The sequence below is a fragment of the Dasypus novemcinctus genome, chromosome 10, assembly GCF_030445035.2.
Source record: "Dasypus novemcinctus isolate mDasNov1 chromosome 10, mDasNov1.1.hap2, whole genome shotgun sequence".
Classification (NCBI taxonomy): Eukaryota; Metazoa; Chordata; class Mammalia; order Cingulata; family Dasypodidae; genus Dasypus; species Dasypus novemcinctus.
In genome coordinates, this window is record NC_080682.1 from 96037901 (window position 1) to 96050435 (window position 12535).

The following is a 12535-nucleotide window of genomic DNA, read 5'->3' on the forward strand; positions in this document are numbered from 1 at the left end:
CAATGAGTTTTCAAAATAAAGTTTCTTTAAAACATATTAACATTAGTATACAAGAACTTTAATGCAGAATAAATTTAACAATGCTTTATAAAAACTGGTGGGGGAGGCAGGGATTTACATTTTCAAGATCTAATCTAATCTCCTCTTTCTGTGAAATTCTTCTTACTGCCTTCTGATTGCAGGTCAATAGCCTCAGGAATTCTTTAACACCTCTTCTATGTATTTATTAATTTATTTATAAAGTATAATGACAACCAAAGTCATTGCCAGGAGATAAAGAATACATGGAACCAAGTTTAAAATCATATAGGGAAATATTTTAATGAAAAGTCACATCTGGTCTTTGGAACAGAATATTTTTACTGCCTGATATCGAATCTGCTTTGTCTTCATTCCGTAGATAAGGGGGTTAAGGAAAGGTGGGACCAGCAGGTAAAGATTGGACAAGGTGATATGTATATATGATGGGATACAAGATCCACTTCTGTGAGTAAAAAAGGAGAAAAAAGCCAGGAGATAAAATTGGAGGAAGACACATATGTGGGGAATACATGTATTAAATGCCTTAAGACGAGCCTCTTTCTGGGGCAGGTGGAAGACAGTGATAAATATTTGGATGTAGGAGAGAGCGATGACCATGAAGTCAAACCCACCAACAAGGAAAGCTCCAAGGAGCCCATAGACTTTATTGATGTAAACATCTTCAGTGGCAAGCTTCACAAGGGCCATGTGTTCACAGTAAGTGTGTGATATTAATTTGGTTCGGTAAAGTTTCAGGCGGCACTTTATGAGCAATAGGCATGGGATTACCAGAATGGCCGGACGCAATGTTACACCAAATCCAATATGAGTGACTAGTTGGCGAGTGAATATGGTAGCATGCCGCAGTGGGTAACAGATGGCAACATAGCGGTCCAGAGCCATGGCCAACAGAACTCCTGATTCAATACCCTGAAATGTGTGGATAAGCCACATTTGAAAGAGGCAAGCATCAAAATAAATCTCTGGCAAGTGGAACCAAAAAATTCCAAGCATCTTTGGTACAATGCTGGTGCTAAGTGCAATGTCTGTGGCCCCAAGCATGGCCAGGAAGATGTACATGGGCCCATGGAGGCTGTGTTCGGATTTGATGATGATCAAAAGTAGAGAATTTCCAATCAAAGCAGTGATGTACATAGCACAGAATAGAATCCCAATCCAACACTGTACAGGTTCTAAACCAGGGATGCCCATCAATGACAAGACAGAAGGCATAAACAGTGTTCCATTAGTAATAGGCATAACAGTGCACTTCGTGTTTGTATGGGGGCAAAGTTTGTTAATCTTTGACTTTCTGTGCTCTTACATGTCCTGTCCATATACATTGAAAAAGTTCTTGAATAACAGGATCAGGAGAATCAACTCCATCAACTTCCTCCTCAGTTTTAAACAAATGAGACACCTTTAATATGGAAATCCAGGAAAAGGTTCACCACTTGCACTTTGGCTAAATTATCCAGCCACCCACAATCATGTCCGTTATATGAAGGCTGGATATTTGAACACAATCACTGTGCTAAGGCCAAAGGGATCAGCATAATATCCTTTCCATCATTCCATCTTTTCTTTTGTCTTCTCACCTTTTTCAAGAAATTAAAAAAAAAAAAAATTCAAAGTGATATTGCAGACAGAGAAAACCAGAGTCTCCAATGTCCTCAGCCCTACCGCTCTTTCCATTTCTCTCTTTTCTAGACTCTCTGCACTTGAGACCATCAGGAATGGATATATCTACATTGTATATTAATACTCACCTGATAAAATATCAATTGGTAGAAGGCTTGTTTTGAGGGCTATGACTCCACCACTAAAACCACATCTTCTCACCCTACACTTCCTTCTGATCAAGTAATTTTTAAACATGTGATTCATGCAGGACAATCTCTCATCCAGACAGGTGATTTCAGTTGCATAATTAAGGTGTGTTACTAAGTAGAATGATTAGTAAGCATCTGCAACAGATTCTTAGGTAAATTTTCATCTATAAGTCCTCAGTCTAGTCTTTTTCCCCCTGCATATGGATTTTAATGACAGACTCACAATGTTATTCAATAAAATTAAAGGGATTCGATTCAAATACACCTGTTATAGGGGAAGAGAGGGCTTGAGTTCTTTTGACAATGGACCAATGAGGAAGCTGTTGTAAGGATTAGAGTTAGGGTTACATGAATAACTTTAGATCCTAGGTTTCCATTCAAGAGGCAACTTGGGGAAATATAATCATTATATAGATATTGTGGTTACTTACTTATATAGAGAGGTAGAAGTTCAAATTCTACATATTCTTGGACTGCTGAAACAAAAATATGAGGGAGTGGAAATCTGGAAATGTCCAACGGATTCCATGAAAAAACATAGATACATTCAGATGTAAGTGACTTAACATGCAGCAGAGACATTAAGAGAAGACCCCAAACCAAATTTTCATTGTCATAAAAAGCAATTATTGCTCACGACACTTCACATTTTCCACTAACTATATAAAAGCAAAGAACTTATAGCTCTGTTTTAGGCCTCAAAAGAGTATTTATCAATGACTATTTTAAAAGCGAAAGCAGATAAGTTATGTAGTTGATGCCTAGCCATAATCTAAATCAAGCCTGAATGTAAAATTTTAAGTCTTGTTGTTCTAAGCATTCCTAAACATTTCTCCACAAATCATTACCTCCAAATATTAATCTGTGTTCTTCTCTGGATCTCACAGAGAATAATTTCGATTCAAAAATTTTAAAGTTGGAATGATTTGGATGTTTTTCAAACAAACTACTTCCTTTGACAAAATTCTTTAGTGTGGGTTCTTGTCAACTGACTCTTTATTTTGATGAACTTCCCATGGCTATTTTTAAAATTATTAATGATTTTCACCCTCAGAAGTACCTACTTTATATTCAGCCAAATTATTCTCATAACATCTCTCCCCTTTTGTATTATATCTCTCTTTACATAAAGGCACAAAAATTCTATCTTTCTTCATCCTTCCCTTCTTCTAGTTAAATGTTGGCTGGCTATACCACTTCAACATAGCATGCTGTTAACTGTTCTTCACCTCTGAATACTCCATGGCAGAATTATCAATTAATCATCACTGTTCTTGGTTTCTAGTTCCTAGAATTGCAAAGTCACACCCTGTGTTTTAAAAATATGTTGATACTGTTTACTTATATGATTTGGAATTTTTTAAATTATGTAATTTACTCTCATTGGTGATACATGTGTATTACATCAAGAAATACCAGGCTACCTTAACTTGTCCTTGGTATACAGGTCTTAATCTATACACTTACTTATTATCCAGAAAAAGCTGCAGTTGAAAGGATTAGTTCAGGGAAAGTTGCTCATTGCTGGTTCAGCAATGAGAGATTTGTGTTTTCTAACAATTTCCCCTGATGATAAGTTTCATCAGCCTCTGGCAAACCCTGAGAGATATTGTTTATTCTCAAAAGCCAAGAGGAGTGGTTAGACCAGAGGAGCAGCCACAGTTTTCTCAGGGTTATATTCGTGCACTATTCCCTTGGACCACATAATTTATTTCATAATTTGGCCAGGAGACAGTCAAATCTTAAATATATTTAATATATAGTTAATTGAAAATAGATACTAATTTTAGCTTTTATTTGCTCATTGTAAAAAATGAATCTATTCAAAAATAGAATCACTGAAGTATTATAATCCTACTACCCTAAATCAAATCTTATTAATTTTTTGGTGCACTACCATTAATGCTTCCAATGGTCTTTAAAAATATAGTTACATGAATATATACCTTTCACTTAATATTTTATTATTTACACAGTTTATAAATTATTGAAAATATCTTTATTAATTATACAATATTTTTCATGAGAAAGATGCAGAATAATTTAAATCTCTAAATATTGGTTATTTTGTTATTTTAGTTAATTTCTTATATAATTCTATAATGATATTCTTTATGCATTACTATACTCTAGAGTGTAAGAAGTGGTGCTATTTCTTTAGTCATTGCCATCATGATCATTGTCTTATTCCAAATTTAATTACAGTTCTCCAAACATAGAATAATCTGAATAAATATTTCTTAAAAATATTTTAGAATATTTTTACTATGGATTGGAAAACAACAACATGGAGTATATTAAACTAATTGAATTGTCAGGGACATATTCATATATGATAAAACAATAAGTAAACAACCATAAACTAATTAGAAAATGAAAAGATAATATGTAAAACTTACAAGGCTAAAATTTGCTTGCTAAAATTGTATAAAAAATTCATTAATCCCTGGCATGATTAATCAAGAAAAAAGAAAGAATAAAAATGACAAATATGAACACTGGAGAGGATTTATCATCATAGATTATAAAGATATTAAAATGCTAATATTGGAAAGCTATGAGTAATTTATTACAACAAATTTGAAGCTTGCATACAATGTACAACATATTCTCAAATGTTTAGAATAATAATAGGTAATAGATAGATGATAGCTAGATGTTAGATAGGTAGATTGATAGACAGAAAGTAACAATCACACAATACCATAAAATGCCAAAAGTTAGTATTTTGGGTTATCTAGGTGAGGGGTTATAATGCAATCTATGCATTATTTTTTAAATTATTTTTGCAAAATTTCTGTAAGTTTGAAGTTATTTCAAAAGATAAAAAATAAACATGTACATGTTTCTTGAGAAATATCTTTTTAAAATTGACCCAATTGGATTCAGAAAATCTGAATAGTCTGAGTTTTATTAGAAAGATCAAATTTACCATAAAATCTTTCCAAAAATTGAACTCCAGGCTCCAATTGTTTCACTGGTAAAAGCTATTAAAAATAAAAGGAAAAATGATATCATTATATACAAACTCTATCAGAAATAAAAATAATTGAGAAAAATGACTAGATCATTTTGGGGGCCCATTCTAATAGGACACCCTGATATTATAAGAAAATGAAAGCCCATAGACACAAATAAATTAGCAAAATGTTAGGAAATACAATCCAGCAATATATAACAAGCTTCAAATACCACGACCAAGTAAGCTTTATCAAAAATGCAAGGGTGTTTAAACATTCATAGTAATGTGAGGACCTCAAATAAGAAGAAAAAAATAATTAGAAAAATTGAACAAACTAGCCCAAATAAGCAGAAAAAAACATACTCATAAAGACCAAAGTGGTAATAATAAAATAAAGAATAGAGAAATACAAACAAAGTCAACAAAATCATGTGTTAGCCCTGTGCTAAGATCAACACAATTGACAAATCTTTATGTAGCCTGGCAAAGACAAGTTGAGAGAAGATCCAAATTATTATAATATTCTACATTGTACTGGAATTTCTAGCCAGAGCAATTAGGCAACAACAACAACAACAACAAAATGCATCCAAATTAGAAAGGAAGAAGTAAAACTTTCCTGGTTAACAGATGACAGGATACCCAATGCCACATTATTCTCTTGTGAAAAGGAAAGAAGTCCTGACACATACAATATGGTTGAACCTTGAAGGCATTGTGTTGGGTGAAATAAACCAGACACAAAGGGACATATATTGTGTTTGTGTTCTCTCGCTGATTTGAAAAATTCATATATACAAACTCACAGAGTCAAAATCTAGTACCTAAGTTACCAGGGTATGGAGTGGTGATAAGGAATGGGAAGTTAAAGGTTAAAATGTACAAGGTTCCTATTTGGAATGATAGAAATGTTTTGGTAATAGATGGTGATGGTAGTAAACTGTTGTGAATGCACTGAAATATATATTTGATTATGATTAAAAGGGGAAATAGATTATATATAGTATCAGAATTTTTATTTACATTCATGGAACTATGCTACACAAACAGTTATACCATCAACTTTAATAATATAAATATAAAAATATGCTGTGACATGTTGTAACAAATGTTCCACAGCAATTTAAGGTATTCATGTTGGGTTGGTGTATTGGAATCCTGTATTTTATGTGTGCTTGTTCTGCAAATCCACCACTTCACGAGTAAAGGAAAAAAGAAATCAATGATGTGCAAAATATTAATAGAAAAAAGAACAAAAAAAAATCTCAAGAGATGCAAAACAGTATTTGAAAAAATCCAATATATTTTTGTGATAAAAAATACCCCATAAATAGGAATATAAGTAAACTTTCTCAATGGTACATAAGAATTACCTACAGTTAACATAATCTTGAAATAGAGCTACCCCTAAGTCCAAGGAGAAGTCAAGGATATTTACTCTTCCATTTATATTCAACATTGTTCCTGAAGTTTGGGTCAGAGTGAAGCATTTTAAAAATACAATGAAGACAAACTGAATAACTGTAAAGACATTGCATATACATGGATTCAGTAATGATATCAAGATGAAATTACCCCAAAAGTGAGCTACAATTCAATGCAATATCTATAAAAATCCCAGATGGATTTTTTTTTAGGAATTGAAAAATTTCTCCTAAAATTCAGAGAAATGCAAATGACTCCCAAATAGCCAAAACATTTTGAAAATGAATACAGTTGGTGGCCCCACACATAACGATATCTAGCTTACCTCAATGCTATAGTAATTAATACTGTATGGAAATGGCACAAATATATTGTTAAATGGGATATAAGTGAGAGTCCAAAACTAAACACAAACATTAATCAATTGATTTTTGACAGGAGTTTCAAGGCAATTACGTGAAGAGGACATTCTTTTAACTAATGGTACTGGGACAAGTTTGATTTCCACATGCAACATAAACTTGGACTACTGTGTTTTACAAAATGAATCAAAATCCTAAATGTAAGATCAGAAAATATAAAATTCTTGGAAGAAAATGTGGGTATGCATCTGTATTACCTTGCTTTAGGCCATTTTTCTAAGGCATGCTGCTTAAAGCAGAAGCAATTGAAAAAATCAGATAAATTAGACTTGATCAAAGTAAAAAAACTTCTGTGTTTCAAAAAGTATTATCAAGAAAATAAAAAAGAGTACTCAGAGCACACAATAAAATAATTTCAAATCATATATTTGGTTAAGGATATAATATCCAGTATATATAAAGGACACTATAACTCAACAATTAAAAGATAAATATATTACTTTTAAAATGCATAAAAATTTGAATATACATTTCTTCAAAGAAGTTATACCAATGGAAAATAAGAACAAGAAACTATACTCACCATCATTAATCATAAGAGAAATGCCAAGCAAAACACAATGAGATACGACATCAGACCCATTAGGGTGGCTATCACCCAAAAATGGAAAATAACAAGTCTTGGTGAGGATGTGGAGAAATTGGAAACCTCATACATTGCTGGTAGCATAAAAATGGGGCAGCTGCTGTGAAAAAAAGTTTTGGTGATTCATTAAAAAGTTAAATATAGAATTATCATATGATCCAGCAATGCTACAACTAGGTATATATCAGCAGAATTTCAAAACACGTATTCAAACAAAAGTGTACACACAAGTGTTCATAGAAGCACAAGTCAAAGTAGCCAAAAGGTTGGAACTGCTAAATGTTCATCAGCTGACCAATGGATAAACAAAACGTGATATACTCATATAATGAAATCTTATTGAGCTTAAAAGGAATTAAATACTGATACAGGAATAAACCTTGAGAACATTATACTTTGTGAAATTAGTCAGACACATAAGATCACGTTTCTTTACTTCCTTTGTATGAAATTTCCAGAAGAGATGAATCCATAGAGACATACAACAGATTAGTGATTAACAGGGGCAAAGGTGTGGGTGATAAGAAAACGAATAATTAATGGGCATGTGGTTTATTTCGGTGTGATGAAAATACTTTGAACCTAGACAGAGGTGATTTTTGCACAACACTGTGAATGTAGAAAGTGCCACAGTACAACTTTAAAATCATTAAATCTATATTGTGTGTTTTGTCCCAATAATTTAAGTAATTCAAAAGTTTGAAAATAGATGTCCATGTTATTATCCATAAAACTGCTGCCACCTATGTTCAGTATATGATCCCATTATTATTTAAAATAATTCTATACATTCAATAATATAAAATGTTTGAATACCACACCATTTTATAGTGGATAATGCTAATGAGAATGTGGGAAAGGAAGGTAGAAAAAATATTTTGCATTATTTGCATTTAAAAAAAAATAAATATAAAGCTTCAATTCACATTCAAGTATACTTACTGAGAGGAGAAAGTTCTATAGACTGTTCATGGAATGTGGCATAATTTTGATTAATTTAGTTGTTTTTATGCACATATAGATATCATCAAGAATTTCATATGTGGAAAACTCCCTATATGAACTTTGCCATTACCAAAGTTTTCTAAGCATAACAAAACCGCATTAAAAAGAAAAAAAAAATGAGACTAATAAAAATACCCTGTGTAAAAATCAAAATTAAAATTCAATAATGTCAGGAATGAGTAATTAGAAGTAAAATATCGGAAACAATTTCATTGGTTCTTGATTTTGTAAACCCAAGTGGACATTCTATCAGAAATTACTAGACAAACGAGACAGAAATAAGAGTTAAAACACAAGCAGAAAATTGAATATTACTAGAAACAGAAAGTTTTTTATGTATTGGCATTAGTTTTCAAAGATTTTCAAATAATATGCAAGTGATTCAAGAGTAACAAACGGACGAAAATAATGAAGATGGGGAAATCAGAGTACTGGAATTTGCCAACTTTTAAAATAAAGAGAAAGGGAGAGAGAAAACGAAAACTATAAAAATTTAAGTGCTAAAGCTAATAATTCAGAAGAGCAGAATTTCAGAGAATGTCAGGGTAAGTGAAGTCGGTGACAAGTTCATAGAAAATAATTTATAAATATAAATTTTGTATAAAAATGCTTTACTGGAGATGAAAGAAAATACTTCACAATGATAAGTAAATCCAAGCCGCCCCGTTGCCTCTTTGGCTCGGTGGGTCTCCAGGGCTGCGCAGGGGTCATGGCGCGGCGGCAGAGGAGCTAGAGCTGGGAGCTGCGCTCAGCTGTGAGTTGCTGCAGAGGAGCGCCCGAGCCTCCCTTGCGTCTTGGGCCCCCACCCTAGGGCCTCGGTGGGCACCAGCGGTGGGAACCCATAGTCCTCCCCGCGACTGAGCCTCAGCGAACCCCGCATTCTCAGGCTCACTCTCCCTCCTCCCCTTTTTCTCCTTTAGCCGCATCCACTCTTCCAGCTCTCCTTTATGGCAACCGAGACTCTATTCCTCCTCAGCTTGAGGCGCCCGGTTCCCCCAAAATGAGGTGCTCCTGAGGGCACCCTGCAGTCGGTGGGGACTGGCTCCACTTGCTCAATGGCTGCGTGCCCCTATCGCATGAGGTAGTCTTATATGTATTTGGAAGACAAAGTGGGCATCCTGGATTTCAACCAGCCCCTTGATATTTTTTGTGTGTGTATCTTGATTTCTCAGGCATAGTGCAACATCTAGATGACACTGTTTTGACACACTTAGAGCCCTCTCCACGGGGTCCTAGAGAGCTAGAATTCTATAACACGTCATATGCTGCTGATTTTAATGACAATGTTCTTCTACAGCTAAGAAAATATCTACCAAAATATTATGGCATCTGGTCAACTCCCACTGCACCAAGTGATTTACACCTAAAACTGGAGGATGCAACTCATAAATTTAATAAGCCCTGTAGAAAGGATGTAAAGATAATGAAGAAAAGTTATGATCCTTTTGCTTTATATGAGAAGATTCTGCAACAGGTCAACAAGTGCCCACTGATGGAAGAGAGAGTTTTTGGTGCTTGGCATGAGGGTCTGTCATGTTCATTTTGATAGCTACAGGACAAGGAACCAGTACTATGAAAGAAGTTTAACAGATGAAACGATAATGGATGGAGTCTCGAGGTTTTTTTCATAATGGGTTCCGCTGAAGAAAAGATGCAGCTGCTGCCAGTATTTAGAAGATTGAGAAAATTCTGCAGTGGTTTGAAAGCCACAAGCAGCTTCATTTTGACACAAGTTCATTACTGTTTGTTTATGAAGTTTCATCTCAGCCAACCATTACAGATTCAAATGACAGAAATTTGGCAAAAAATTTTTTGTCCAAATGACAGCAGTTAGACACAGAAGTATTGGAGTACAATAATAACTTACATGCTTTAATTTCCATGGCAAATGTAGAAATAGAGGCTTTGGTGGGCAAAAGCTTGTCTAAAATGTATGCTCCTCACAGAAAAATGTATTAAGAAAGGCATCAGTCAATTGAAAATTTGGAACAAGACAATGGGTGGAAAATCATGTCACAGAAATATTTAAATTGGAAGGTAATTTCCAAACTGGAAAAAGTTTACTACCACCTTCACACTGGTTGCCAAGAGGTTGAGAAGTAAAAGTGTGAATGATAGATTTTACTCATGTATTTTCTAGCAACACAGAACATGAGGGATATGATTATGGGCTATATCGATATTGCAAAATATTTAAACAATTGAGTCCTTTGCCACAATCTTTTACGAGGTGGGCCAATCATAAGGAAGAGCAACAGTCAAAATCTTCACGTTTGTAATCCTATACAGAAAATTTGTATTGTGAGTCTACATTTTCTTTGTCTTTATACTTTTCTTAGAAGGATTAACATTTTTATAATCTTACTTAGGAAACCTTTGTTCATTAGACAACTATGAAGAATAAAGAAACTTAGGAATGTTTAGCAGTAAGCAGGGAATGAAGTGGTGCCTGGTTTAAGTATCTATTTCGTTCAAGCAAAATACAAACCATTATTCAGTTAATAAGAATTTAGTTAGCTTTTTTATTTTTCAACACTGGGGGCTGGGAATTGAACCTGGGATCTCTTATGTGGGAAGCTGGTGCTCAACAACTGAGCAACATTGGCTTCTCAGAGTTGTTTTTTGTGGTTTTTTCATGTTTGTTTTTTAAGGAGGAATGGGGAATGAACCCAGGACCTCCCATGTAGGTGGTGGATGCTAACCTACTTGAGACACATCCACTCCCTACTTAGCTTTCTGTAGCCAATTTATCATGAAATCTCAGTTTACCCAACCTTGACAATGATCCATATCTAAACTATTAAATTATTAGAACACTTACAGAAATCTAGAAAGCAGAGGTTGGTGTCTGTTGTATTTGCTATTTATGAAGTCAATAAAATTGGAGAAATTTCTACTTCAAAAATAAGTACTGTTGAGGCTCTGAGGCTGTTTGAGCTTATTTATGAAATCCCCAAAAATAAGGATTATGTTTGTAAACTGGTCTGTTCCTCTGTGTGTGATGCCCTTTGATTGTATTAAATTAAAAGGTTTTACATTGATTAAATTAAAATTAGAGCTTTGATTCGACCATATCGGTAAGGCCTGTCCCAGCGTTGGTGGGCTATATAAATGGTCACTCACTCAAAAGACACACAGAGAGATCTCAGTAGACACGGAAGAAGAGAGAGCTTAATTTTGATGCTGAAAACCCAGAAGGAGCTAAGCTATTTGGCTGATAGTTTGCAACTGAAGAGAACGGAGCAGTTGAGGCTGATACCAGCCTACAGCTGAGATCAGAAGTTGCCTTCACAGAGCCTTAGAGGAAAGAGGAAGGCTGAACACTTGTAGAGGTTGCCTGCATTCTTGCTTCAAAAAGTGGCGACAGACTTACATCAGAAAAAAAAACAACTACTTGATTTGGGCTCTTTAGGACCTTGTATCTGTATGCTTTTACCCCAAGTATAATCCCTTAATAAAAGCCAACAGATTTCTGATACTTTGCATCAGCACTCCTTTTGCTAACTAACACAGGTTCTATATTAAACATTCAGACCAGGAAATCAAAAGGTGCTTCTTAGAGAAATGATTTAGAATTGCTGCATTCCAAAATCAGGCTTCCCCCTTAATTTCCATTTGTATATATTTTACAAAGTGTATATACTTTGAAAAAAGAAAATAGGCATCAACAACAACCAAAAAAAATCTTGAAATTAATGGCACTTATTGTTCTTGCCAGGATAAGGAGAAGAGAGGCTATTTCCAAGGAATAAAGTATTTTTCTTCTGAAATCTTTCTTTTATGGGAACGTTGAATATATGTTTAATACATTATGAAAACTGCTCTAAACCATATAATCCTTTTTTTCTCTAATTGCAGCTTAGAAAAAATAGATGGCTGAAGCTTTGTCTTATTTCTCCACTTTAATAATTTCTGATAATTTGTTATATGCCCTCCTATACTTTAGTAGTAGAAATTTAAGTTGCTAAATAGTGTTTCCAGATATCTAATAAGCAAAGTATTACAATATCCAATAGTGTGAGTGTTAAAGCACTATATTTTATTTGATAATTAGGCATATAGAGTTGGATGCATATCAAAATCCTTCCATTTCATGCATTTTCAAAGCAGTTTTAAGTCATATTCAGCAGAGAAATTTATTGTAATTTAATTACTTGGGTGTTGGGGGTCAATGCTACTTTTCCTAGAAAAAAATAGATTTTTAAGTATTGTCTGTTTCATATTCTTCACCTTAAAAAAAAACAGTAACGGTTATTTGTTACTAAAAACATTTAAAACTGAA

General features: G+C 33.9%; 1 protein-coding gene and 1 pseudogene across 1 annotated transcript; one reads left to right on the plus strand and one right to left on the minus strand.

Annotated features, from left to right (window-relative positions):
• Positions 1–330: 330 nt before the first annotated feature.
• Positions 331–1281, minus strand: LOC101447126 (olfactory receptor 52A5-like). The gene has a single exon (XM_004461673.2). The coding sequence runs from the start codon at positions 1279–1281 to the stop codon at positions 331–333; it is 951 nt and encodes a 316-aa protein (XP_004461730.2).
• Positions 1282–6783: 5502 nt separating this feature from the next.
• LOC101447562 (inositol polyphosphate multikinase pseudogene) lies at positions 6784–10532 on the plus strand (annotated as a pseudogene).
• The last annotated feature ends 2003 nt before the right edge of the window (positions 10533–12535 follow it).

Excerpts from the sequence above, each read along its gene's own strand:
- LOC101447126 (XM_004461673.2), bottom strand. The coding sequence starts at position 1,281 with ATGCCTATTACTAATGGAACACTGTTTATGCCTTCTGTCTTGTCATTG.